Below are 27108 nucleotides of genomic sequence, written 5' to 3'. Positions count from 1 at the left end.
CCCGATAGAGGGGAGAGGGGGAAGGGGGGATACGTGACAGAGAGTAGCTTCTCACCTACCCCCAGGAACAACTCACCTCGCTCCAGCTCAGCGGGGCCAACGCCCTCAAACAGCCTTTGCAGGGCCCAGAGCTGTGGCCATGTTGGAAGCACTCACTAGGATGCCTGGCATCACCCGCCTGCCCAGGCAGCAAGGGCAGCTCTGACACCCGGTTGGGGTTTCGGGGTGCTCAAGGTGTCAGGGTGCAGCAGATCACATCTCAGGCTTCTCCAAATGCCCCGGGCTGAGAAGGTGCCAACATGGGATCCTGTGGGCTTCTTTGTGCATAAAATAGGCAAGTACGTGGCAGGATAAGTCACTCTCAGAACAAGCCATGGAGGGTGAAGCCAGTCCCTGACTGGCCCCAGGAGGGGATGTACTGGGGATTTACAGTCAGCTCTTGAACAATTCATTCACTGGGGCTCATTTACCCATCTTTGTAAAATGCTGGGAGCCTGACAGGATGAACTCGCTGCTTAGGGTGCACAGAGGGAAAGAAGAGCTATGAGGACAGGACAAGGCCCCTGGCTTAGACAGCAAGTGTGGGGTCTTGCATTACAGACAAATGTTTTTTGAGCATCTCCTTGCAGAGGCAGCTTTGGTGCCAAGAGCTGGGGGAGTACGCTGGGCTCAGGAGCAGCCCCGGCCCCGCGAAGCTCCTGCAGGAGGGGCAGATGGAGCGTGTGGCGTAAGCAGGCTACGCTGCAAAGCTGTTTTGGCAGGAGGAGATGTGAGCAAGAGCATCTGTTATCAGCCCTGGAAGAGACAGAGGGAGCTTTCACCAGCTAGAGCAGGGGAGGAAAGGGAAGGGGCATGCAGCGTGCTCCTGGGAGCCTTCATGCCCCCAGCCTTCTGCTGTTCATCCCATGCCTCCTTTTGATGGCCCCAACTTTTAAGGAAGATGACCTTGATTTTGTCCTGATGCAAAGCTGCTGAATCAGCAAAATTGAGCAAGTTACTTATTCAGGGACCAGCTGAGCAAAGGGCCATGTGCCAGCTGGACCTACACCAGGCACCTTCCCACATGAAACAGTATGACCGGTTCCTGGTTTTGCTGCTGAAACTCCTGTGAGGAAAAGCTATGTTGTCTCTAAACAGCTCTCTGCTAGGAGGACTTCAATCACTGCCCCATCTCACATGGGAGATTTAATAAACAGCTGGCAAGTGCTGTTTTGGGTCCAGTGTGGATTTGCACCACTGCACATGAGCTTGAAAGGCTTCCCATTCCTCGAACAGCCCCTGGGGGCCATCATACCCTATGCCGCTTAGCATTAAAGGAGCACAGAGGGGGAACCACATTGCCTGTATCTGATCCTCCTTTATAGCAGCATCACTCCCTAGGCTTTACTCAAGGGCAGAGAGGTTCCAGGTGAGTGCGGGGGAATGGACCACCTGCACCCCAAGACCACATGGTGTTTTGGGGAGGAAGGCCAACTTTCTAGTACACCTGGGCTGCAGAAAAACCTACAGCTCACCAGGGACATGGTGGGGAAAGCAGTGACACCATCTCATTTCCACAACTGGGTTGTTCCTAGACAGACAGCTGTGTTTCGGAAGGGGAAATGATCCCAATTATCTTTCCAGGTGCTCTCTTGTAAATGGATATCAGGTGGTACAACCATGTCTGCAGTTCAGGGCTTTGCCTCTGAAAAAAGCTCTGTGTTCCCCTCCCACCCCCATGCGCTCCCTCCTTACAAAGGAAGAGGGACACCATCCAGGAGACAAGAAAACACACATACAGCAAGGGTGATTGCTATTTTAAGAACGTACTTTATACAAAATAACCAATTCATATGGAAATAAAATCTACAGACCTCCAAGGATCAAGCTTTTAAAAAAGTTCTTTAAAAAAATTACCCAACACACAGTATTAAACTAACTATTGAGGTAACTGTCGCTCTTGGGGAACAAAGGTAATCAGCAGACCAAGACAAAATATACACAATATAAAAATAAATAGCATTCCCCTTTCCAGTATTGACCAGGAAAGTTCACACAACTTTGCAGCAGCAGGAGAGAGAAGAGGATCCCTGACACTGTGCTCTACGGGACAGGGAGGGAGGCAGGGGTGAGAGCTGGGGCTCCTGGGCAGCAGGTGATGGGGATGCAGCACCCGAGCCCCTACTGGGAGAGAAGTGCTGGGGAAAGCAACATCAGCATGAACTCCTCCTTGCACTGAGAAATTTAGGCTATCGAATCCAACCTTGTCTAAACAGCATGGGCAGCCAGCCAGCTCAGTTTCTAACTGAGCTGAAGACAGCAGGACCAGCCCTTGAGCATAACACCCCAGCACAGAGCCCCATGCAGGTCAGATTCCCCTCACTGAGGGACACATGCAGGGATCATTTTCACAGCTTGGTGTGGGAGGTCTCTGCTGCAGCATCAGCTCACTCCCCCGTTGCCCTGGGACAGTTACAAGCAGTTGACAAGGGCCAGACTTTTGCGCCCATGGCTGCCAACCCCTCCCTGCCCAACAACAAACAACACAGCAACATAAGAGCAGCCTCACCCAAAACGAGAAAGGCCCCCGTTTTCTCCTTGTGCCCTGACAGACAGATTACATTCTTTACAAACTTACAATAATACAAAAAAAACCCCAACTGTGTCACCCAACTTCAGAAAAATGGATGTAGTGGCATAGGTTCTCCTGCCACCTCCCCCATCAATGCTAAGTGAAGCAGCAGCAGGATGCTCTCCTCCCCCTCAAAGGCATTAAATCAGTGGTGAACCCACCCCTTGCTCCAGGGCAGCAACAGGCACCTTTTCCATGTGTTCTGCTTCATGGAAGAGGTTCAACTTTACCAACTTGCTCCCTTCCCTTTTTACTTTCCCAAACGGAAGCAGCAACCAGCTCTCTCCTGGCTATCTAAATCAATGCAACGGTTGCTGGGAAAGCAGGAACATGGTGTACATAAGATGCAGGGCTGCAAAAAGCACCTTACATGCTGTGAAGCCCCCCAGCATGTTTCATAGCCATCTGCTCCCTGAAACAATATGGGAAGGTCAAAGTTGCACTGCTGCACATTATTATTGCTCAGAAAAAATGAGGCAGCGGTGTTCAGTGATCTATCAAGGAAGAGAGGCAACAGTTTTCACGGTTGTACACAGTATATATTTTTAACCTAAGCCCTCTTGGAGGTAGACATGCCAGGATCACATGCAGGAATCCTGCGCCAGGGCCAGGAGCAAATCCTTGTGCTGGCAGAGGGACAGACATTGCTGTGCCAGGGTGGCAAACCCTGGGGGCACACAAGAGAACACTAGTGAGCCATTGAGGACAACTTAATTTCATAAGGAGAGTGAATGTGTACTCCCCACCTGCTTTCTATATGCATGTGCAGAGGAGGCAGATGGGAAGTTCAATCTTCTGCCCTTCTACTCGCGTGGGCAGTGAGCTTTCATCTCTGCATTTGACAGCAACTGACTGCTGCAAAGTGAGCAGAGGGAAAGAAACTTGAAAGCTAGAAAGCAAGGAGAGGGGAAGTGTTGGCGTATGACACAAGGGGATCAGAGGACTTTCCAGACTAAAAGTTGAGGCCTGAGATCCTGTAGCTGCCCGGCTGGCTTCAGAAAGGGAGCTCACTCTTCTGATGTATTCCAGAGCATTTGAGTGCACTAGGTGTCTGCTTGCCTCTTACCCATTTGAAGGCCAAAGGAGTCCCAGTCCCTAATGGCCATCTGGTCTAACCTTGTCCGCAACAAGGGAATTTTGCCCACACAGAGTCAGTTCTCCTATTATTTAAAAGATATTCCAGTTACTGCCCTTCTGCTAGTGAGCCAAATGTTTCTAAATAAAAGAGGCAAAGGACAGAGGGACTTGCTAGAGTTGGTGAAAATCTCAATCAATCCTCAGCCCTAATTAATCCTTCATCCCCTCTTCCACTGGTGGATGTGGCTCTTGCTCTTTCCTGGCTGCGCTGTCCATTTTTGACACCCATGTTTCAAAAAGAGGAAGACCTTTGCCTAAAGAAATCTTGGCCACTGCTGCAGTTTAAGGAAAAAAAAACCTCAGTCGATGCAAGGCCAGCAGTGTTAAAACTACAAAATGCTCCATGGTCTGTCAAAATACTGCATGTGAGCCGAGGCAGGAGAGTAATCAAAAAGGGAACAGCACCACACAGCTTGCTACACCTGTGCTTCAAAAGTACACTTGGATGTTACTATGTAGTTTCAAATACATACAACCCTGTCCTGAATTCCCTTGACTAAGGGTGGACTGAGCCTTGCTCTTGTCATCCCAGGAGCTCCGGAGACAGCTGGAAATGGGTCCTTCACCAGCTTTTTCAGAGAGGGAGGTGGGCAGCAGAGAGTGAAAACCAGAGCGCATTGTTCATTATGTGCTGGTTAAAAGCATTTTCCTTCCGCATGGGCGGCAGGGGTCCTGCCAAGCCCAAATGTGCTTTACCTCCATCTGTATGTTAAACAGGTACAGATGGGGAAAGGCTGGAAGGTCAACATTTGAGATGCTTTCTCAGTTACAATAAGCACATGCTCTTAAAGCCTGTCACATGGCCTGCAGCTGCCATGCTACTTTCATAGCCTGCTATCTCAATCTTGGCCTTACAGAAAGGATATGGTACTCACACACCTGCTCTTCAACCACCAGTGCCAGACTTAAAATGAAAGAGGAATCCTGCAAGAGCAAACTCTCCACCAATGCACCGCAGTAAAAACTTTTTAAGAGGTTGCTCTGATTAAGCGCAGACCCAGTGGCACAGTTGCTTTGCAGTGATGGTAACCAGGAGCAATCACACCATCAAAAACTCCTATTTGACCACACCATCACAAACTCCTGTTTGTCCTCTCCAAGCCACTCCTTGGGATGGCACTTCCCTGTCACTCAGTTTGGCACCTTCTCCAAAATTCCACAATGCATATGGCAACACGGTCTCCTCAGAAAAGGAAAGCGGAACAAATCCATCCAGAACAAAGCAACAGCCCTGGCTGAACACATTGATGCACAGAAGACTGACAGAGATCATAGAGGGAATAAAGGAAGGTTGTTTTCTAATTATACTTTCATTCTAAATGAAGAAATGTTGGGGTGACAAACTTCAGGAGAACTGACTCCGTCAGCAGAATGAAAGACAGCCTCTATGACTAGCTTTCAGATAAGACATCAAGAAGCTGATAGCTCTCCAAGACCCCGAGAAACCACACTTACAAAAATATACACATGAGATTTGTTTCGGAAAGTCTGTATGGGAAAGGCATTTGGCAGATGAGAAGGAATCAGAAGCTCTTCCAAGAAAAGTGTCTCCATGTACTTTAAAGTCACAAATCAAACCAGTCAAGCCTGGAAGCTTCAAATTTACTTTCCTCTTTTGTCCTTCTCATTGCAGGCTGTTGCACTGGATTGCTACAGAGTGGTTTGGTGGGTTACACCATGGAATTTATAGACTGCAAACTTCTGCTGGACACAGCTAAAAATCACTGGGAAGCTTCAGTGACTGGCCTTCTTAAAAGTACTCAGTTGAATTGCCAGTGCCTGTAGTACTTAAGATGCCAAAGCTTCCAGAGTCCCAGGAGGAGTTTATACAATGGCATTTATAATGGCAACTGAACATCTTGGGGGCTTGGGAACACCACACACCACTTGTAAAGAAGGTGGCAGTGGGGAGAGCAAGAGGCTGAACAAGCCAGAGGAGCGTACAAAACTCTTCTGATAATACTGGAAATTTTTGGCATGCCCAAGCATGGTCAACATTATATTTGTTCTACATATTACATACTTTCATTTAACATGCAATCCATAATTATAGCAAAACACATTCTCCATATGCAAAAAGTAATAGCTACAGGAAACTTTGCAAAGTCACTAACTCAGGATGCTTTCTGAAAAAGGACCAACTGGTAATGTATTATACTACAACAATGCTGGGGGATGAGAAAGAGGGCTTCCAACCAGAGGCTAGAATTTCTCTCTGTTGTGTTAAAATATTATTTAAGATAGTAACACAAGTATGGCACCCAAAAGTCAGGATATTTTAAAATGCAGCTACATTTCCCCTGCATTGCATGCCAACCCATGGCAAAAAGTACCACTCTGTAAAAAAAGAGCTGCCATTTTACCCTCTTCTGAAGCCTTCCTTAAGCCTGTCTCTTTTGCAATATCTATAAAGCAGCCCTGTGTAGCATGGGCTGGGAAACTATAAAATTTGCATTTTCTGCTCCTCCCTGTACATTTCCACTGGTGTTCCACCCTGGCAATCCACTCTCTGCCTCATGCCCTCTGAGGGGTGCCAATTTTCTGAGATTTGCTCTGATTGTACCTAGAGGAATAGAGCTCTGATTTTTGGGGCATCCCTAGATGTCATCATAAAAAGGAAAAAAACAACAACCAAATGCTTATGAACAAAGCATTTGAAAATCTAGTAAATCTTAGCTAAGATTACGCAAGAAGTTTGATCTCTTAGCACGCCCTGTCCCCAGGATAGCCCTGTACCTGTAGCCCAGACATAGTTCCCCCAAAGCCGTATTAGTACTTTTCTAATATAAACCATGTGTCCTCACAACAGCAGCTTGTTAGTTGCTTTAATAAGAATTACTGACTACATCAGAAGGCTTTTACCTAGAAACCCTCCCAGGAGGAGTCAGCTTCACTAATCTGTTTTGTCTACCATCTGCAAGTCAAATCCTTCTCCCAGATTTGCATTATGTCAGGTAAGGGATAATATCTTCATGTTGCACATTCCATATAGCATCCTCAGGGTGTCCATCACTGTCTAACACTCCACTATGCTCTCCAGGCAGACCACAAGCAATTCTTGTCTTTCTTATTTGTCCCCTGTTTTGATCTGGGCTTGGTACTCATCCAGATACCATGACCACCAGAACCATATTTTCAATGCCAGTTCCAGCTGAAGGCCGAGTGCTTCAGCTAGTTGGTGTTTTGTTTTGGTTTTTTTGTTTTGTTTTGTTTTTTCTTATAGCTTCTGAAAACTTCCTGTTCCACAAAGCTCACAATGAGCTGAATGAAAGGCACTTCAACTATCTGGGTAACTGTCTGTGATACAGAATACACAGGCTGAAGTTTGTTTGCAGAATCTACATTCACATTTCCAGAATTTTGAAAACTTTCCTACAAGTTATATTTTACAGTTCTTGTATTTTAAAATGTGCTATTTCAAATTATTTTTTTATCTACAATGAACTAAAGACTGCTTTACAAGAAGTAACTGGTTTCATTTGTCCCAGGTTTATTGTCTTGAAGACCAGTTATACTTGCAGTTTTTCATAAATACCTACTACTGCTTCAGAACCTCCATTCAGTGAAGGATCTAGACCTGCACTTCCGAGCAGTTGGGGCACCTCTGAAAACCCACTTCCAGCTGACAAACCAGCAACAGACCATCAGATCTGGGACAAATTTGGATGAGCCATAGCATAATGTTCTTGGCTGGGGAGAGCAGTTACCTGCTTCTCAGTCGATGGACAACCTTCAGGATCATCTATTCCAGTTACTACCAATCCACCAGTGACAACTGCTCCCTGACAGATGAACACAAATGAAGAAAAAAACCACCAAAAAAATCTCCCTTTCATAATATGTCATCTATAGATAGATATTGTAAGTAATTCACATAATACCGAAGTCTTCCTTTGCAGAGCAGCCAGCTGTCCCAGGCAACTCGCTGGACTAGTGAGTTGCTTAGTCACTAGACTAAGAAGACAACAGCTATAGTTCACAGGCTAGCTGCAGCAGTGGATAAGAACAGCATTTATAAACAAGCCTGTGGGAATAGCATGAAGTTTAACTTCTGTTAGGCTTGGAAAATGCACAGTTCATCAGAGGCAAAAGTACTGTAGCAACAGACTCACTCATAAGAGAGCACTAATGTGGTAGTCCTTCCTTGTTCTATTTCCAGAAAGAATATTTCTTATCTTTTAGGCTTTTTGTGCTTCCAAAAGCTTAGGAAGGAGTAAGGCTCAGTCAGATGCTACCTGCAAATTGCTCAAACAGCTTTGCCAGTACATGATAGATCTACACAGCAGGACAAAGGCGGTGCAGTTGGACATGTTAGTGCAAAAGATGGGTGATGGCACCATCCAAGAAAACAAAGCAGCCAGAAAAATCCTCCAGGAACCTGGAAACAAAGACCCTCCCTTAGTTGGTACCACAGACTAAAGGGCATGCTGCTCTGTCTTCACTTCCGCTGCCACTTGTACTTTTGCTAGCACAATTTCTACAACACATTGGCACATCCCCCTTTTAACCATACTGCTGTCCCCCAGGGCAACCAGCACTAGGGCTGTGGTCCCCACAGATCTTGCTGCCCCCTCTTGTCAGGTAGCAACTCCACCTTGTTTTACTTCACCTCCCCCAAGAATAATCAGCTGTATTTCCTTGTTAGGTTTAAGATGTGAAAAACATCTGCAGACAAGAGCCCTACCCAACTCCTTTGTCAAACCTGTATTTGAATATCAATGCCTGGTTAAGCACTGGTGCACAGGGCTTCCCCAGTGCAGTACTGCAACTGGTGAGGAAAGCCCCTGCAGACTGTGCACAGCCTCCAGGTGAAGCTGCTACTAGCCCTGTAGGACTTGCTGCTCTGGCATCAATGATGGCAGAGGTAAACCAAGTCAACTCGAGCACACGGTCCTCTTGTCCTCCACCCCTAAAGCCATGCCACCTCAACATCTGATTTTCAATCAGTGCTTTCTGATTCACCTGCAGCTTGCAAACACCAAACCCAGCTCCACAGGCCAACAAACAGCTCACGCTGCAGCAAACCAACTGTTCCCCTAAAGCAGACTCATGCTGCTCCTTCACAGCAATGAGGAGTGGTCAGGAACCCTGGGGTACCTTCTGTTTTGCTGCAGCTAAGAAATGAATATAGCCAAGGGACAGAGAAAGAAAGGTGGGCACTTGGCTCCACTCCTTGGGCAGCAGGGCAGTACAGATTTGCACAATATTTGTTCTACTGAATAGATGCTGCTCTACCGGTTTCACCGAAAGAAGTACAAGATGACCAGTTATGCCATTTTCTGTTTTCTAGAGCTTACATTTTTCCTATCAGAAAGGCATGGAGAAGGGTACTATACTAACAGAAAGAACAATGTCATGAGTGTCCTGTTCTGGTTTCAATTCCTGGTCCTGGTTTCCTTGTTCCCCCACGATGACAGGAGCTGGAAGTGCACTCGGGCCCCGGATCCAGAGCGGCAGAGATGGGGGTGAAAGGGGAAGGAGGAAGACAAGAGAAAGAGGAGGACACATTATGCTCCTGAGCAATTCCTGCTATTAAGTCAACCAACTGTTGGGTCGTGTCTCTGTTGCAGATGACAGGAAGGAGGACAGCAAGTCATCCATCACACATTCCCTCACCTCTCCCCACTCCCCCAAACCCTCACCCTATCCTGAAAGATTTCAGTGTGATATGATTGTAAACAGTAAAGGATTCCTCCAGTGCTAAGCCCACTACAAGCTGGGCCCACCCCCTCCCCCATTATGTACAATACATTCACCAACAACAGAAATTTATTTAAAAAGGCAACAGGTTAAATTCTGTAAACTGGATCCAGCTCCAAAACACACACATTAATACTACAAGTAAAATTCCATCATCATCCTCTTCCACCCTGAAAAATATACCTGAGTTTAGCAGTCAATGAAAGTTTCTGCCCCCACCCCCGCCCTCCCCACCCAAAAAAAAATCCCTCAAACCCTGAACAAGACCGCAGTCTCCAGTCACAGAAAGCCACTAGTTTGCAACGCCCGCCCTGCGGTGGCGAGACAGCTGCTCAGCTGGCTGGGGCCCAGCACTGCTCCAGGTTTCCAACACAAAAGCCGCCGTGGCACCATGTTCCACGGACCCAGGAAGCTACATGCTGCTTGGGCGAGGGGAGGGTGGGAGGAAGGCCTGCCCCTCCTCCCCCTTGTCCAAATCATGTGTGGCTTTCGTCTTCATGAGGTCCTTCCTTCCTCGGACTAGCTCTGGAAGAGGAAGAACAAGAGTTGAAGGCTTTAACTGGAAGCTTTAGAAAGGCATAACCTTGTGATTGCATGCACCTAGTTCAAAGCTAGCACTATCGGTTTGCCTAGGTTATGTTTTACAGCCAACTAAGATTACAGAGACATCCCCAACTCCTCTGCATAGCAGTAGTTCACTTCCCAGCTTCCTCCAGTGCTTCCCACTCTCATTAAAGACTTTACTCCTTTAACCAGTGGGAAGAGAAAGACTCGCATTTCAACTCTGCTCTCTCTAGCAGCCCTTACTTGATCCAGAGGCAACGCTGATGGTTTTTGTGATGTCAAATCTTCCCGGGACATGGTTGCTGTAGGCATCTTCGGGAAGGGAACTTGAGCCTGATGCATTTGCATTCTGAAGCCATGTTGAATGGAGAGAGTTTTAACACATGAACATCAAGAGCAAATCCCATCTACTTTGTTGAATGCATACACACAACATTCTCATACAAGCATGCATCTTGTACTCTTCTTTCTGTCTTCCCCAAAAAGCACCAGCTTTAATCCATGCCACTCCTCCAATGGCTTAGCTGTAAGCCAAGCTCCCTGAATACTAGAAGAAGGACTGTCATACTAAGACTATGACAAAACAGTAACAGTCAAAGCACATTTATAAAATCTGAACAGGGAATGTTTGGAGTAGCAGAATTTTCCACTCAGGAATAAAATGTGATATGTATAGTAGTCACAGTGAGAAGGAATTTTCTGTTTAGGGAAATTTAAGACAGAAAGGAAGGGGAAATCAAGAGGAGGGGAAAAAGGGGGCAACATTAAAGGAGTTCACAACAAGAGGCTAACTCTTGTTATGAACTTTTAAGTCAGCTACTTTGCCACAATATGAGAAAGATGCAATAAAATTCTTGCAGAGAAAATGGGAAGAGTCCATTTGATTAAGAGATGCACAACCCTGGATGACACATTACAAATCATGGTCAGATAAAACAAAGCACTGGTGTGGGGATTGGATGGGACAGTCTAATAGATCTGCATGATAGCAATTGCTATTTGTTCTAAGGAGCTGCAGTGAGACTCTCTCCAACTTAGGTGACTGCTTACTCCAAGGGTCTAAGAGTTGCCTTTCAACTTCGCTTGCCATCTCCTCTGACTTCAAGCCATACATATCCTTTCAAGGATATCCAACGCTTATCGCCACCCAGGCATCACCCCCCTCCCACCTTGCCTTCTCGCAGAAAACATGATCTTACCCCGAGGGTCTATACAAGTCCTGGGGTGGCCCCCCCATGCCACCTCCACTGCCTCTCTGCTCCATCAGCAAGGCCTGAAAGTGACCTATGTTCTCCTCTCGGCAGCGGTACAGGGGTCCCTCCTGAGAGAGGCCGTTGGCCTGGTTGGAGGCTGGATGATGAGACAGGTGAGCATTCATGGGTGATCCATATGTCCTGGGCTGGAAATGACTGGCAGGATGCCGGGATGCATAAGGAGAGCCAGTCTGTAGCATCACCCCGTGGGGAGGGAAAGCCGATGGGCCAAATCCCATCCCTGAACCCAGGTGCGGTGGGGGAGCTCCATAGAGGAACTCCCCCGCTGCCACCGAGCTTTGCCTCTTCGTGGCCGCGTTGTGGTTGTCCAAATCAAGAAACTCTTTGGGACTCTCTGGTCTTTCCTGCGACTCCTCAGACTTCTCGTCTTCAGGCCCCAGATCCTGGCCGTCACTCGGAGAAACCTCTTTGGCACTTGCTACGTCCATGCGGCTGGGAGAGGCCAGGGCGGCGCTCAGTGCCTCACAGCCCTGCAAGCCACTGGTGGACCCCCGGTCCGGGAAAGGGGGTCTGGCCAGGGATGGGTGGGTGGTGGGGTGCCCACTGGGGCTGGCCTGGGGGTGGAGAGGCCTCTGCCAGTCTGAGTAGCCCTGTGGACAGGCGTAGTAGGGCGGTCGCTGGTAGTGGTGGTAGGAAGGTTGAGGCTGCGGCTGGTAGGGGTAGGGCATGCCCTGGGGGGGCCGATACCGGGGGAAGACACCAGGGTGGGCACTGCTTGGCTGGAAACCCCGCGGGGGAAAATGCTGGGGGTGGGAGGCAGGAGGAGGAGGCTTTGCCCCCATCACAGGGCCGAACCCCTGCAGGCCCGGGTTGATGTGGTACCGCCCAGCCGAATTCGGGTATTCCAGACCAGGCATGTAGAGAGGGTGGAACTGGTTAGGGGCAGCCCCCATGGAGCCGGCATCCACACTAGGGAGGCTGGTGCCTTGTCCCATGCAAGGCACAGCTGCTTCAGGCAGAGCCTTCCCCCCACTGCAGAGGGGCTTCTCAAGCAGGTTGGTGGCTAGCCCCTTCCCCTCGGTGCCAGCTGCTGGCCCCTCCCCTGCTGCTCCATTCTCAGGCAGGGGACCCCCTCTCTCGGAGGTGGGCACCAGGTCCCTCACACAGCCTGGGCTGCCAGCATAGCCGCTCTCCACTGGCCACGTGCCTTTGCCCTGCCCTGCCTTCAGGTCACCCTTCACGCTGGAGCCGTCCCCCTCCCCGTCTGGGGGCAAGCTGCGCCTGGTGCACTCCATGGGCAGTGGGGGCTTGGGATGAGGTAGGAGTTTGGTGTAGGCCCCGTCGGGAATGCCAATGCACTGAGCCTTCTCGTCTATGCCTGTCGGTGGCTCCACTGGAAAGAGAGGGGGGAAAAGTCACACATCGGTGTAATTTCAGAAATCAGCCCTCCCTGCTTCACAAATACACATCCCTACTCATGCTCACCCAAAGCACACGTCTAAGAGTAATTCCTGCCAGCTTAATTAGGTCTACCAAAGTAGCCTCTCAGCATCCTCTTCTGTTGCTGACGCAAAGTTGCTGGACAGCCCTGCCTGAAAAGTCCCTAACTTCTAGGTGGAGAAAGCATTCCACTTTTGTGCGAATGGAAGATAAAAAAGAGTGACTTTCTAAAGCCATGAAGGTCCTTCCATTGTAAGTACTCCAAAGCCTACAATGTGCCATCCCCTAATCAAACCTCTCTACAGGACTGTTGGAGCATGGCACCAAGACAACTGCTCTTCTGCAGGGCTGCAGCCTCAGTCCCACATCCATCACGCAGTCTTTCCTTCAGAAACGTTTAGCAATTCTGAAGTGCATTTTTGCAAAGTTGGGTGCTCTTTACCAGCTTCTTTTAAAAGAGCTCTTTTAAAAAACTATTCATGAGGTTGCACCTCTCCTGGAAAGGTGGAACACGTGGATAGAACTCTCAGGATACAGGCACACTGTAGCTTAGAAGCCACCGATGAGTCACACCTCTACTGGAGTAACATTGCACTCATGGGTTTGGTCTAAGACATGGGTGTGCAAAGGCTACCTAATGGAGAGGCAGAGTTGGAAAATACAAGAGTGGGACCCACGTGACAGCAAGATGAGAAGCTGGGATAATGGCAGTTTTATTTCAGGCTGTGTTGCCCCTTCTGGTCTGCAGATTCAACTTGCCCACAGCTTGGGCAGAAGTGCTACCACACACTAAGATGCTGCAGAGCTGATTGCAGTCATATTTTAACCAACTGTGATCTGGAGATGCAGCTACTCTGCCCTGCAGTCACTCAACATCTTTCCCTGGTCTCTGTTCTATATCCAGCACAGCTAAATGATGATGACTTTTTCCTTGTGTGGCATTGCTTAAGAGTTTCCTCTTAGTGCAAGGCACACGAGGGATTGATAAAAGAAGCAAGGGTTTTGATCTCTAGTTTACCAGCTAGAATTAATGAAAACAAAATTTTTTTTTGATCTCTGGGGTTTTTTGATCTCTACTTTAGATTTGTTTTATTTTTAAGTTTTTTTTTTTTAATCTTTAGTTTGCCAGCTAGAATGAATGAAATTCAACTAGAAGGAAACTTGTGATGACACACACAACATGCTGCCATCCCATCTGAACTGACTCAGCTGGTCAGAAGCTTTTTCCTATTGTGTGAAGAGTTTGAGATGTTGAGAGTTCACAAGGCACATGTGCATTTCAGAGGAGAAGCCATACTCAAAGGAGTATATTTAAAGCATTTATCCACATAACATCTTCTTTCCTTGCCTAACTCTTTGCAGATCCAATTTTTCTATTAACTCCAAGTGAGCTCTAGGAGCATCACAACCTATGCTTTGCATTTGCACCCCATGGCAAACTGAAAACTTGCAGGTATAGCTGGAACAGAGGGGACCTCTGGCAGGCTACAGTGAAACAAAGAAAAATCTTAGAAAAATCTACGTGATGGCTGGAGCAGAAAATATATTCCAGTTTAGAGTAAAAAAGACATGCATAAAAGATCTGTGCCCCACAACTATTTAATCAAGAATTTAATTATTTTTCTAGAAAAAACTCTTCTTTTGTTGCTGAGTCTCTGCCACACTTTAAGACTGACTCTGGTAAGCCTGAAAGTCCGGGTGTATTTTCTGCTTCTCTAGCGGCACAAATCCAAATAAAGCCACAGTTTTAGACACAGGTTCTGTGCATCTGCAAGACAGTTAAATCTGTGACCCTCTGAGTTTGGAACCCAAGAGCAACAACACTAGCCTGGGGGTGCTCCCTTGCCCCCCTCACAAGCACACACCGGCAGGCAGAGGGTCTGCTCTGGCCCAGGAAATGGTGGCGCTGTGCAGCAGGCGGGAGGGATGCCTGGCAGCAAGAAAGGGCAGGTGGGCAGGGGGATGCAGGTAGGGGGATGCAGGCAGGGAAGGTCAAATGCTACCAGCAGGTGCTTGAGGGGTTACCTTGGTTGCTCTCTGTCTCCATGGTCTGACTGGTTGGATCCTGCGAGCTCCCGTTCCCCACAATGGGTTTCGGGGGCTGCACACCAGCGGTGGATGCAGCGTGAGCCAGCTGGGGAAAGGGTCCAGGGAGGTGCGGGGGGGGCGGCTGGCGAGGGTGGTAAGGCACACCCGGCGGGCACACGCGGGAGGACAGCTGCTGCATGGCGATCATCTCTGGGCTGTCCATCATGGATTCCCCGCCCTGGCACCCTCTTTGAACCTGAGGTGGTCCCCCAAACAGAGCAGCTGATGGCTGCTGCATCCTCTGGCCAGTAGCTTTCCCGGGCGGTCTGATATACCCTGAGGGAGGCACCCCATGAGGTAGGAAATTTGATTGCTCGGTCCACTGGCTGGGAGGCAGTGGCGGCCTCATGGCCCGGGGGTCCATCATATGGCCCAGGGTGCGGGGCTGGAGCGAGGGCCCCGGACCCATGGGTGCCTTCTCCTCCGGCCCCATGGTGCCCTGGCCAGTGGGGCCATGGCTGCCATTCCACAGTGCTGGGTGTGCACGGTTCAGGTACTTGTAGGGCCGGTACATGTGCCCTGGTGGGACCTCCGAGCCCTCCGGTGGCCGCATGGGTGGCCCGTTATGCCTTGGGGGGAGGAAGCCCTGCTGGAACTGGGCTGGTGGATAGACGGCATCGGGTGGGGGGCCACTCATGCGCCCCAGCTGCAGGGCGCCAGGCCGGTGGCCAAGGCTGGTGACGTGGGTCTGTCCTGCACATGCCTGTTTCTCCGGGACGGCCAGCCTGTGCCCGCGGTGCTCGCTCAGTCCCACGCTCGGCTGGGGAGGAGGGAGAGAAAGACATGGTGGGTCTCAATGAGAGCCATTACACCACGAGGAGCAGAGGGGGCCTTAATGTTCCAGGGTGCTGGATCCCTTGGCTGCAGCACTTCTTACCTGCATGGCAAAGTGCTGGTGCTGCTGGACCGGGTCTCCGGGATGGGGCTCAGGCACTCGCGGCGAGCCGTATAGCTTCGTGGGATCTGATCCACGCAGGGGACCAAAGGTTCCTGGCACAGCTGGTCTCTGGGGGACGGGGATGGGTGCGGGAAGGAGACATAAACCATTTTGTGAAGTGCAGAAAAGCAGCAGAGCTGCTGCAGGCAAGAAGAAGCCAAGGCTGAAGGAACGACACAGATGAGCAGATGGGCTTTTTGGAGATACCATGAAAAACCTGTAGCCTCTTTCCTATGAGGTGACACAGCTCCCCTGCCAAAGCCACTCTCTCACACCCCAGCCATGCATCCCTGAGCTCAAGGTTGTGATACACTCACTTGCCACCTGAATGCCTGGGAGCATGCGAGAGGACTGGGGGGACCAGTGGTTCACTCCAAGGAGAGGAGCAGACAAGAGTATGCAAGGAGGACAATGGGTGAACATGCTAGATTTATTCCAAAATACTCATTGCCTCCAGCTTTTCTACTGCCTCCCACTATCAGCATTACAAGAATTGCTCTAAAAGTTTTGTTTGATCTGTAGCTAAAAGGGTGAGGGACAGCCTGGATCTCAGAGGAGCACCAGATACACCACACCACAAGACATCACTGGTTAAAACGGAAAAGGCAGTGAAGAATGAGTGAGGAACAGCCCAGAGGAGAGGCAGGACAGGTGGCATTCAGAGAAGAAATGTTTGGCTAAAGGGAGGTCACTGCTGCAGTCCAGGGTGGCCTGCTGTTTGATTTTGTTTACTGCTTTTATAAATACCCAAGACACAAAATGCAGTAGTACACACAGATGGCACAAAGTTACTAGGCATCTGTAAACAACTGATACAAAAGAAGAGCAGCTTGTTCAGCATCATAAACTGGAGGCTGAGAGAGGAAATGTAACCACTTTCCTTGCACAACAGGGTAATTCTCCAAGGAGAGAAGAGAACTGAGAGAGTCAGGGCTGGCACAAGCCCACACAGGGACATGCCAGCCTTGGGAAACGTTAGGAGACTGTTCCCAGCTAGTGTCACAAAGATTGAAACTGTACCAGTTTAAATCTAAGGACTGAAAAGTTTCAGTTGCAGAAACCATAGCCCTGAACCTTATAATCTCTGGGAAAGGGTTCTTGCCATGCACTAGGAATTTCACAATAGAGCGCTTCATTCCCCTTTACCTCCCTCCCTCCGTGGGCCTGATGGGTGAAGAACAGCAGAAATTGCTCCTTACCATCTGGCCGGGATGTGGCACAGGGCTGGGCATGCCACCATACTGCAGAGAGCGAGGGAAACCTCGCCCATTGGAAGGGCCCACTTCTCGAGAAGGCTGCATTGCGTTGCCACTTGGATCCTCTGCAGAGGATGAGGAGAAGGAGGAGGAAGAGGAAGAGGAGGAAGAAGCAGGAGCCCTGGAAGTAGCTCGATACGGTGGAGGTTTTCCTCCATTTTCCAGGCGTTGCTGCCTTTTGCCTGGTCCATCTGGGTCTCGTGACCGAGTCCAAACAGTGCCTGTGCTGGAGCGGCCAGTCCGCCGACTCCTCTTCTCTCGTCTCCCATCTTCTCTGATCCAAAACTCTTCATCTGTGTCTCCATCTTCCCCAGGGAAGTGCTTCATCATTGCTCGGTGGAAACACCTCTCCAAGTTGTAAGCCATCTTGGTATATTCTGCAGTCAAAAAACCCCAACAACATCAGGGACACAGTCTTATAGTGAGAAACAATTAAGCAACGTCAGAATTTCCCCATGAGATAAATAATCTCCCTTCCACAAAGTTTCTTTGAGGAAGACTTTTGTTTCTAGCTAGTCAACTTTGCTTTATGTTCAAGCAGTGCAGCATCAGATTTATTCAGTAACCCCACAAGAGGACAAGCACATAGGCATGACAAAGTACCATTAGTGGCACAGCCTGCAGAGTCAGCATTAATTCAGCGTTCCAGCATAGCGCCAAGAATTACATTACGAGAAGCACCACTCTGCTCGCAGAGATGTGTGACCTGCACAGTTAACCAGCAGAGAGTGCTAAGAGAAGAAATGCGAACTTCCAACAATGCCATTTGATTACATTCAGAGACTTTTCTTGGACTTGTTCAAATCTCTGCTGTATGCTACAAGACAGAGGAAAATCAGCAAATATATTTATCCATGTACAGTTTCTAAAGCACTTGCTAACCCTGAAATGAAAGCTATTGCCAACACCAGCGTGTCACTTCCACAGGACAGTTCTGCTCAGAGGGGTTCCTACTTTTCATTGGAGTGGATAGGAAGGGAAAGACATGTGAGAAGTGTTAATGATAAGAGCTTGAAGCAAATGATTTTCCAGTTGTTTCCACTAAACCAACCCTGAATTTCCTCAGGAAACAGCTCTCCCAGTGGACTTTTACTTGCAGCCCAACAAGCTGGGTAGCTCTATTTTCCATTTCAAGGTGGTGCTGGTGCAGTGATGACCCAGCACACGGGAAGAGATTTCTTATGTAAGCAACATGCAGAAGTTAATTGGCATGGCAATTAAACCCAGTTTCCCATTTGCAGACTCATGTTTATTCAATGGGCAAGAAATCTAAAAACTACATTTTCCATCCAGAGGACTATAAGCCTAGTTCATTTCTCACTTTTCTGTGATACCCAACAAACAGTGTGAGCTAACCAGACTCCAATGCTTTTCAAAGTCTGTGTTAGATATTATTAAAAAAAGGGGGCACATGGAAACACACAAGCACATGACCGAATGAGCTCAGAAAGAAACAGACTTTCTTTTTTTTATGTTCTGCTTTCACCACCTACCAACATGAGAGTCCCTTAGTATGTCATGCCCAAACTCAACATGACCAAATTGTTCTAAAAACCTTGCTAAAACCCCAGGCCTTACTACTCAGGAGCTCCTACTCTGTCACCTGGCCTACCAAAAATACCCTGAAAGAAAAGAAGCACAAATCAAGTACTGGTGAGTAGGAAGAGATCATTGCTTGCTTTGACTGAGCACTGCAAATAGAAGAACTTAGCATCTCACTGCTCTTACCACTGCCTTCACCATTGTACTTAAGACAGTTCCTGAACATGGTCTTCATATCGCCCACAAACTCTTCCTTGGTGCAGTACTGACCTCCATTCAACTTCTTCTCCATGCTAGAGATGTCCATGGGTGCCTGAAATGCAACAAAACTTCCCTTCAGTTACAGTAAGCTTACAAAGTTGCATAGCTAGCTTCCTCACAGATTGGGGGTGGGGAGTAGAGGCTGCTTTCCTGAGAGACAGCCTCTCATCTTCAATTTGCTTGACTCGTAAGGCTGGAAGGGACTACTGGAGTCATGCAGTTTGACTGCAAGGGTAACACAGCCCACAAAACTTCAAAACACTTCCAAAAAACTGCATCCCAGTCAACAAAGTGCATCAGTCAAGATGGCTGGACCACTTTCCATACCTTAATAATCTGGTAGTAGTTGGGAGCATACGATTCATCAACAGGCTCCAAGAAGGGCCAAGAATCCTTGTGAGCCTTCACCACATCTAGAACTGTCAGTAACAAAAGAAAGGTGAATGGTTACACACATATACATCCAGGGGAGGATTTCACTTTAAGAAAGTCATGCAAAAGGGAAAAATGGGGCAGGACTAACCTTTGTACATGGCTGTGAACTCATCATCCAGTTCAAAGCTGTAACAAAAAGTGCAATAGTGAATGTGCAGACTGAGGACATATAAGACATGCTCTTGTATTTCATCTTCCCCTCCACCCCCATGCACAGTGCCATAATGCTGACAGATAGGCCTCATCACAAACACCCCTCTAGCCTGGACCAAATTCAGATGTTTCTCAGCTTACTGCTTGCTGTTCTCCAACCTCATGTCTGCCTCCTCATTCCTGTGAATGATCACACTCCTCTCCTTCCTGTATTCACTACTTCAATGCACTTGTGTGCTGCATGCCCAGCTGCATACTCACAGATCCTTGGTCCTTCGCTCTTCCCTGGTAGGGGAACTGGGATCCAAGTGGGAAAGCTCAGGGGGGAGCTCCTTCCCCTGCGCCAGCAGCCAGGCCCGCTCTTCGCGAAGCTTCCTCCTCCTGGCCCGTTCTGCAGTGGGGAGGAGGGAGAGGTGAAAAACCATTCAGCAACAACCTTGTCAACAACATCTTGCAGAGAAAATGAAGGCAGCTCCTGCAGCTCTTAAGAACTCCAGTGAAACCTTTCTCTTTCAGTAAAAGCAGCAAAAGCACAGAAGTAGAGGAGGTGAGAATACAGTGCACCATATTAACATGCCTCTTCATTTTCCCTTGACTTTACAATCATTGATTTTGAAGCATTACTGTGATACAGATGCTCCCCTAGCTAGCTTCCAGACAAATTCCTGACCATGGTGTGGTGCAAAGAGAGAAGTTCAGTGCACAGACCTAGGCATAGAATAGCACTATGGAAGGAGCTGGCTTGTTAAGTTACCATCCTTCAGATGCTTCACACCTCAGCCAGGTGAACTCAAGGCATCTGATTTTGCACTGAAATGGATGAAGAGCAGTGCCAAGGGAAGGGTGAAGTTCTACCAGCTGGGTGTTGATGAGTAACTGGGGTCATTAATATCCTCCACCACCATGGCTAGCTTTGGGAAGATTGCTCATGGCTATCTTCACGGCTAGCCTTCATGGCTAGCAGCCAGAGCGAGCAAGCTGCCACACAGGAGGGCCACTGGGACAGCTTTGGTTTAAGAGCTGAGAGACAGGAAGAAGCAATGTTGGTAATATAAGCTGTGGTTTGCAACCAGACAGCTGGCTAACAGATTGCTTCATAATAGAAAGTTTATGGGCTCTTATGAACCTCATTTCCTTTTTCTTATAGGAAATCTGAATTCATTTGACTTGCTAAACACCTGTGGTTGTACTAACTTTCTGTAGGAGTAGATTTCTGTGAAAGTAATGTTCAATGAGAGATGTCATAGGGGTAAGGCCCCAGAAAACATGCCACATCAGGGAACACCCAGAGTGAAAGAAAGATGGGGGACACTTGGCTAATCCGCTCTAGCAGAGGCTCCATCTTTGGAAAATGCCAAAGACTCAAGAAGCACCAGCTCTGGTGGAAGGGTATTAATTTACTGTCTTGCTCTCTCAGTCAAAACCAATCAGGGTTGAGGGCACAAGAAAAGCTGGAATAGCTAGAAGGTGGGTATATCCAAGGAGGTTTGTGGCCAGGCATGTCAAAGGCTGGTAAAAGAAAGTCCAAATTTCCTGTTAGAAGACTCTGGGTAGCACTGAAGTTGGGAGGACAGGACTTGTATTTAAGATGTCCTACAGAATGTAACAGCATCTATTACAACATTTAATGATGGTAAGTCCAACATCAAATTGCAGTTAACAGAGATTATCTGAGTCTGTCCAAGCACATCTCAGTACTTCATGTTTATTCCACAAAATTAGCATCACTTAGATGACATTGTAATGGATGCCTAAAGTGAGAAAGCTGAGGAAAACATAAGGCAATGATTTGGGCAGCAAAAGGAAAATCTCAAGACAACAGCAGCCAAGAGGTAAGGTGATGTAGATTTTAGAAATCCATCAAGGCCTACCAAGGATCTGATCTGGTAAACTGAGGAATCAGGGTGTGCTACCCCGGTACCAGACTGGAGCTCAGTCAGGATTAATGGCAGGTCCCTCTACCACAGCCAATGATTAATAGAGCATATGAAAGATCACTGGCAGAGCTTGTTGTCATGCTTTTGGCCTGGCTTGAGTCCTAACTAGCAGCTTTCAATGCCCTGAAAAGTACTTCAAACAGCTAGAAAGTTTTATGTGTGAGAGATAATGTTGAGCAGCACCTGGGAAGAGAACTGGGAAACTCTAATCTGGTGTTGTGGTAGAAATCTAGAAAGCTGCTTTAACTCATAAATTCAGGAAAGTACAGATGGGCCCAGCAGGAGGCTTGCTACCTGGGGTGTGCATTGGAGTGGGGGAAGTGAAATCCCAGACTGGAAACAGCAATGTGATCTAAAAACAGGCATACAGTCCAAAAGTCAGAAGGAGGTGAAGTGCTGATGAATTTCATCAGATAGATATTTCACCCTGTGTTTCATATCACTCTTCTACAGAAGACCTTACAAAATGAATGTTAAATACCAAACAGACTGAAAAATACAACAAAATCTTTGTTACCATAAAAATCTCTGTGGACAGATGTCCAGTTGTAACAAGTCTGAACCAGCAAAACGAATTACTTCATTTTAAAATCACTTTCTGTTCATTGTAAGAACATGAAAGTAAATGCTAATAGAGAGAGCACTTGGCAAAAAGGAAAAAATAGGTGAGAAGACAAGCTTTTACCTGGATAGATGAAAAATACTTCATTGATTTAACTGAACAGGTCAGCCATTTAAATAACCTCTCCAAACAGCTTTTGCACCAGCTTAAAAGGACACTTCTCCTGATTTAGCCTAAACTGACCAGGGACAAGTTTAAACCAAACTGAAAGAAACTGCACAAACCAAAATAAATGCATCTCTGACAAGTTATCATGAATGTATGCTAAACTGTCTTAAAACTGTTTACTGCCCAATCCCATGCCAATTTCTTTGAGTAGCTCTGGTGCCTTTGCATGAGACAATGTAGTTATTGTATTTACCCAGAAGACATGGCTTATACCAAAACAAGACCTTTGTACAGGTACATTTATCTTTGCAGCTCTTCTGGAACTTCAAGATTAATTTTGTCTATACAGATGGAGAATTGAAGAATATGCAATTTGCCAAGGTGAAACAGGTACCTGTGGCAGATATGGAAGCTGGATGATTTTCCATTTAAAGTGCCAGATTAGCTAGGACTAGCAACCAGGAATATATGAAGGCCAAGCAAGTAATTGGATTTTCTAAAGGTTAGAAAGGTAAGCAGGTAAAAGAGACTATTCTTAGATAACATCTGGTCTGCTGCCAAACATCTGGTAGCAGACCGTTTCATCTTAAAAAGTTTACAAGGTTTGCATAAGCTTAAATCTTTCTTCCTTTTCTGATTCTTTATCCACTTAAGGATTCATGATACTGATACTACCACACATTACCACCACAGTTGTCTGAAGATGTTCAGCTTTTCCCTGGAACTGCAACAGTCCAGGCAGCCACTGCAGCAAAAGTAGCAGAGAAAAAAATCCCCATAAGGGAGGCTGACAGAGAGAAGGTGGTCAAAATAAAGCCTGATCTTAGACACCAGTGCCTACATGTACTGGCTGAATGCCTGCTGTCTGTACCTCAATCTGATGTATTAAACACAACACGGCTGTTTCTTGCAGAAAAGCTTAAATCAACATTTAATTCAAAACCATGAAAAAACAAGACCAACACCTGAAGTTGCTACCTCTGGTGCTCTATTTAGCCTGGTTCCCTCATCTTTAGCTCTCCAGCTGATAAGGCCAGTAGCAATATAAAAATACTACTCTTGCTACTCCCATGTTGTCCCCTTCCCTCTCTCCTCAAAGGAAATCCTTCTTTCGTCATGCACTGGTCCAAAAGGACCAAATGCTATTCAGCAAGAGCAAGGTCAGCTAATCCTGCAAACAGGGAAATCCATAAGAAGGCCAGTGGGGAAACAGGAATTGAGAAACACCATGAATAGCTGGGGAAAAAAAATACAGCTTGGGTAAAGGAGAAAATAGGCATGATTTGAGGAAGATGACACAGTTAAAGGGTTCACTAGAGAACAGTCACCAACACTGTGGGAGACAAAGGAAAAGAAGCTACAAGTCAGACCAATTTATTCAAGGTAAGTGCAAGAAAAGATATTCCCATTAGCAGGTCTGGAAGAGGAGGAATGCAAATGGCAGATCTTAATTCAAGCCCTCAGTGTTGACTTTGAAAGCTTCCAGCCCTGTTTCACGTTGGCTGCACATACCTTCCACTGCTTTGACCTTCTCCTCCATCTCTCTCTTCCTCTCCTCCTTTAGCAACTGTTCCTGCTCCCTCTTCTGCACTGCTATAAGGATTTGGCGCTCCTCCTCTTCCTCTCTGCGCCTCTGCTTCTCCATTGAGCTTAGTACGTTTGGGTTTACCTGTGACAAAATGGTGCACCAAAAACTGTAATGCATTGGCTTATTGAGATTTGAGCAGAGGCAGGTTTACTTTGAGCAAGTATTAAAGCATACCTACAATGAATGGCTGGGGGAAAAAAACAGGAAAGAAAAAAGGATTTGTACATATGAATTCTTGGATGAAAAGAAACATGTAAAGAAAAGTTATTTGTCAAGCAATGAAATCCTACTAAGACAGGGACAAAGGAAGGAGAAGCAATGGGTTAGACAAGCTGCCACTCTGCCAGGGATGCACCATGTGTATTTCCCTTCCAGGCGAAGGATTCGGGCTGTTCACACACCCACACAACAACTCTACCTCTTCCAGTTAGCAGAGTCCAGAGCTGCAAGCACGAGTAGAAAGGACTACTCTACCGAACCTGGCTCTGCTATAAAACACAGAGTACTTAGGATAGGAAAAGAGACTGGTACAGCCTTGCATCAAGGTATCGTTTGGAGTGTTTTCCTGTTCAAAATAAGGCCTGCCATATTTCTGTGTGTTTATCTCCCCTGAACCAGCCCTTGCTTCTTTGTCTGGACAGTTGTCCTGCTGGGTCCCCCAGCCAGTTTTCTCATTCAAGGATGCCTGGCTCTTTATTGCCCCACTTCCCCACCTCCCCACTGCTAGCAGGCTGCAAGGCTGTGTTTGATCTTACTTAGACTGCAGGCTTCCCAGACCAGGAGATCGCCTGCTCCTGTTTCTCCAATAAAGTATGAGGTATATATATGGCAGTGTGGAATTACCTTTATTAGTTTTATTTAATGATAAGGCAAATTAATTGGTCATCCACCAGCCACTCCCACCTCTTTGACTTCTGCAAGAGCAATATATGCGTGCCTTATCGGTAGGGAATATCAACTATATCAACTGCAAAAGAACAATGTGCATATAGTTTTCTTCACCTTCATTTTCAGGGAATAACCAGCAACTACCACTTAGGCAGAAGGCATTTCCTGAGGATTAGCAATCAGCTGGGGTCCCTCGGCTGCTGCTCAGACCATCAACATCTCCAGGCCCATTATTAATCTCCAGAAAAAAATCTGGCACCATGATTACTATTTCATCCTTGTTTCATTGCCTAGAAGTAGAACCTGAGGGTGTTTTGATAAACACCTAGAAATGTTGTCTGGCTTCACTGCACATTCATTCCCCCTCTGTCTCCCCCTCCCTACACAGCACTGCCCTAAAATCTCCCCCTGAGGTTTTACTCTCTGTAGACAAGCATTGTGTATTATCTCCCTGTCTCCAGCAGCAACAATAAATTAAGAGAATTACACTTCAACCACCAACAGCCAGAAAAAGTGTCTAAGAGAGGGTGATGGTACTATTGACAACATTAGGACTATATCCTACATCTAGGGACAAACTGGACAGCAAAAACACCTATTCTGTACTGATCTTTTTACGTGAAGTCCACAGCACAATCTCATCACAAAGAAACTCTTCCCATCTTCTTTTCAGATCTTTGCCAAGCATTAGTAATACACTCTCCTAGAGCCTTTCTAAGGAAAACATTCTGTGAGTCCACAAGTGTTTAGCTTAGCCAGCTTCTCACTTTCAGTCTAAAGTTAATTTCTCATCGCCTCATTACATCCAATTATTCCTAGTTACAGTCTTCTGGCCAAGCATAAATTCTTCAGCCACACTTCAGCCTTTGTGGGCTTTCTCAGACACTTACACAAAACTCCTGTGTTGTCTCTCTCAGACCTTTCCTCCAACTGATCAATATCTGAACACCAGGATGCCCAGAACAAACTGCTATGCCAAGTATGAAGGGTCAAGAACATACAGAACTGGGGTTTACATTTCCACTTTTGATTCTTTTCAGATCCCTTTCCCATTTGCTCCACCATCCAATTTTCTACTCATACACTGCAAACAACTTCCTTTCAGGCCTGATCCTGTCCATTCTCATACAGTTTTCCCCTTGATCAATCTTTACATTGCAGTAGGAACCAAAAAAGTCAGGCTCTGCAGCAATCAGAAGAGAAAGAGGTGAGCGGGAACCAGCCACTGGCAGCTGGTACACCAAGATATTTTATTGGGGATGTGATCATCAGCTTTTAGATTCTCCAGCCAGTCACTAAGTTCACTATGCCAGTTTGGTGTGCCCAACTAGTTTCTTCAACTGTTGGTGCACAGGTCAGACCTTCCCTTTCCCTGGATTCATATAGCTTCCACCATTCACATCCTGTGGAAACATGAACACAACATCCAAGCCACCATGCTTGCACCAGGACCTCTCCAAGCCTGCAGGATGCATTCAGCACTCTAACGGTGTGACACAGAATCCATAGCATGTTCCAGATCAACCCATCACAAATATGGCATTGAAAAAGCAACAGCACAATTTTAAGCAAAGGAGAGTATGTCATCCTAGCAGATCTAGGAAAAGAAGAAAAGGGAAAAGCAGAAACCACAAATGCAGTGTAGTGAGCACCAAGGACTGCAGCAGACACCTACTACTGCACTTGGCACTTGCAGGGCAGCAGCAGTGTTGGCATGGGTTCTTTGATACACTTCAGATGCAGAAATAGCCTGATTTTCAGATGGACCTACTGCTTCATGTCACATTTAAGCCTATTGGGGATGAGTGTGCTCAACTCAGGGTTAAAAAATTAAGCAAACATGAACAAGTAAACTCCTACTAGATGTGATGGAAGCAGATGCCTATTGGAACAATAAAAACAAGAACCCAACACAAGTTAAACTTTATTCCCGACTGAAGATGCGGCAAAGCGACGTTTCTCCAGCTTCCTCCCTGCTTGGAGGATAAAAAACAAGCCTTGCATGTGTGACCATGGCATCACCACCTCCTTCCCTCCGCCAGAGAGCACTCCAGGACACAACATTGCTGCCGTCCCCCTTCTCCAGGACCCTGAAAGGTCCAAACGTCTGTCTTTTGCTTTGCTCTCCACACAGTGGGTAAGAGACTTCAGGAGCAGAAAGCCAGGCGGTATGGGTGCCCCAGGCGCCCTGAACCCCTCCAGCCATGCGCCCTGGCCTCTTGTCCTCCAAACCTTCCCTGCTCCAGTTTCCGTAGTGCTTCCCTAATGAGGGTGCTGCTCAGGCAGTGTTTTAATGAGGAGCTAATCTGAACCACCTGTTGAGAAATCCCCCGCAGGATTAGGAGCCCACAGAGCAGTTCTATCTCAGACCAAATTGGCATCCAGCTTGTCGGCAGGAAGGGGTCACCCCTGTACTGGGCTGAGGTTTTCTCGCCCAGACTCACCTGCTGCCCATCCCTCCCTCAGCAGACAAGCCATCAGACATGCTGGCACCTTCCCCAGCTCCCCTGTGGCAGGGATGATGGTCACCTCCTGCTGGGGAGCCGGCGCAAGAGTTGCCACCCTTGTGCTGGCTGGCTCCCTGTGCCCTGGCGCAGCGGGTGCCGGGAGGGCCCCCCGCTTGCTAG

At 47.5% G+C, this 27108-nt stretch overlaps 1 protein-coding gene across 4 annotated transcripts in view; it reads right to left on the bottom strand.

Annotated features, from left to right (window-relative positions):
• Window positions 1–1797: 1797 nt before the first annotated feature.
• CECR2 (CECR2 histone acetyl-lysine reader) overlaps window positions 1798–27108 on the bottom strand; it is a 102975-nt gene continuing 77664 nt past the window's right edge. For 2 of the 4 annotated variants that reach the window (XM_074902161.1, XM_074902162.1), the window contains 10 exons: window positions 23518–23674; window positions 19600–19729; window positions 19274–19311; window positions 19078–19169; window positions 18676–18802; window positions 16891–17324; window positions 15632–15760; window positions 14692–15514; window positions 11212–12619; window positions 1798–10361 (listed from right to left, as the gene is read on the bottom strand). In XM_074902161.1, the coding sequence (XP_074758262.1) occupies window positions 10106–10361; window positions 11212–12619; window positions 14692–15514; window positions 15632–15760; window positions 16891–17324; window positions 18676–18802; window positions 19078–19169; window positions 19274–19311; window positions 19600–19729; window positions 23518–23674 (3594 nt within the window). In that variant the 3' untranslated portion in view covers window positions 1798–10105. The remainder of the gene's footprint in view (window positions 10362–11211; window positions 12620–14691; window positions 15515–15631; window positions 15761–16890; window positions 17325–18675; window positions 18803–19077; window positions 19170–19273; window positions 19312–19599; window positions 19730–23517; window positions 23675–27108) is intronic. The other 2 variants (XR_012633381.1, XM_074902163.1) reach the window with 2 other exon arrangements.

This window comes from Athene noctua, chromosome 3 (assembly GCF_965140245.1).
Source record: "Athene noctua chromosome 3, bAthNoc1.hap1.1, whole genome shotgun sequence".
In the NCBI taxonomy this organism is placed as follows: Eukaryota; Metazoa; Chordata; class Aves; order Strigiformes; family Strigidae; genus Athene; species Athene noctua.
This window is presented reverse-complemented; position numbering and strand designations above follow the sequence as displayed.